Source organism: Galeopterus variegatus, unplaced genomic scaffold (assembly GCF_000696425.1).
Source record: "Galeopterus variegatus unplaced genomic scaffold, G_variegatus-3.0.2 Scaffold3293, whole genome shotgun sequence".
Classification (NCBI taxonomy): Eukaryota; Metazoa; Chordata; class Mammalia; order Dermoptera; family Cynocephalidae; genus Galeopterus; species Galeopterus variegatus.
Genome location: NW_007729404.1, coordinates 200,151 through 201,833, shown reverse-complemented (window position 1 = coordinate 201,833; position 1,683 = coordinate 200,151). Strand labels below are relative to the sequence as shown.

At 43.6% G+C, this 1,683-nt stretch overlaps 1 protein-coding gene across 1 annotated transcript in view; it reads left to right on the top strand.

The window, feature by feature from the left end:
- The first annotated feature begins 1,302 nt into the window (after nt 1-1,302).
- LOC103600285 (AP-2 complex subunit sigma-like) overlaps nt 1,303-1,683 on the top strand; it is a 1,051-nt gene continuing 670 nt past the window's right edge. The window contains exons 1-2 of the mRNA XM_008584519.1: nt 1,303-1,442; nt 1,557-1,629. Of these exons, the coding sequence (XP_008582741.1) occupies nt 1,303-1,442; nt 1,557-1,629 (213 nt within the window). The remainder of the gene's footprint in view (nt 1,443-1,556; nt 1,630-1,683) is intronic.

Sequence of the window (1,683 nt, the reverse complement as noted above, 5' to 3'; positions counted from 1 at the left end):
AGACTTTCTAAGTGGGCTTCATTTCCCCGAGAACTTGTTGACTAAGGTCCTGTCTCAGAGAGAAACCAGTTAGAATCTACACAAAATGGGAAAAGGTGAACCCCCTAAGAGTCTAACAAACATGAATGTTTTCCAAGTCTAGCCAAAATAATTGAGATGGAGTTTTAGGAATGTGCAACTAGAATATAACTGATGGGGAAAAAAGAGCTGTGGTCTAATGAATTTTATTGTAATCTTTCCAAAAGAAGATGACAATGGAAAGGGAGGCCTGGCCTGCATGGGAGTAGAAAAGGGCAACAAAAGCATGTGAATTGGCCATGTTGCCTCCATCCCTGTCCAAGAGAGGTGATGGCATGAGCAGGATGATAGCAGCTGTTACTTCCACCCAGGAAATTCTTCTCTGATTCTACGCTTCCCAAGCACGTTTCTAAGAGTAATCTATGTTAGGACAATAGCATTGCCTTCTCAACCTTCAGTCGCCCTCTCCTCTCCTCTCCTCTCCCCTCCTCTCACTTACCCTTCCTCCTTCCTTCTCTCTCTCTTTCAGTTCACCTCCATTCTGGGCCATGTGGTATGCAGATGTGAAGCCAACATAGCTATTGTGCCACCAGAAGAAAAAACAGCCTTAGAGTGAACCTGACATTGCAGAAGGCAGAGACACGGCACGTGCATGTGCACACACATACACACACACACAACAAACACAATCAGATTTTCATAATATGTTTGAGTGCCTAAATCAATCCAACTCCAGGTCTCACTCTACTTTGCATTTCCAATTACAGAAATCACCAAATCTCCTCATTTGTGTCATCTGTTTTGAATTGTAATTTCTGTTACTTGCAACAGAATGTAATCCAGTGGATCAAAATTAGTTTATTTATGAGAACTTTCCTACATGAGAGATAACGTACTAATCAGCCAACACATACATGAAAGATGATTTTCAAATGAAACTAAAAAATTAGCCTTAAATTTTGTTTTATTCACAGGTGATTTTGTTTAACATGATTCACTTACTTGGGTGCACTGGAACATGTCTTTTAACCTTGCAGAATGAATCACTTCTGGAAATACCAAATTTTACATTTCTGGACCTACAAATCTAAGGTCCAGACCCTGAGATGTGGCTCCTATGTTCCAGTGTTGCCTCTTGTGGGACTCGGGATGTGCATACCTCTCTCTGTTCATCTCATCTCTCTCTTTAACAAAGTCCAGCCTGGAGCTCCCCAATTGCAGCCACAGTTGGAGCCACCCAGTCACTGCGGGACACGGACCTCTGGGGTTCAGACTGAGATTGCCATGACCTGCTTCATCCTCATCCAGAACTGGGAAGGCAAGACACGCCTGGCCAAGTGGTACATGCAGTTTGATGACAATGAGAAACAGAAGTTGATTGAGGAAGTGCACATGGTGTTCACCGCTCGAGATGCCAAGCACACCAACTTTGTGGAGTTCCAGAACTTTAAGATCATTTACCTATGCTATGCTGGCTTCTACTTCTGCATCTGCATGGACGTCAACGACAACTACCTGGCCTATCTGGAAGCCATCCATAACTTTGTGGAGGTCTTAAACGAATATTTCCGAAATGTCTGTGAGCTGGACCTCGTGTTCAGCTCATACAAGGTTTACACAGTTGTGGATGAGATGTTCCTGGCTGGGGAAATTGGCGAGACCAGT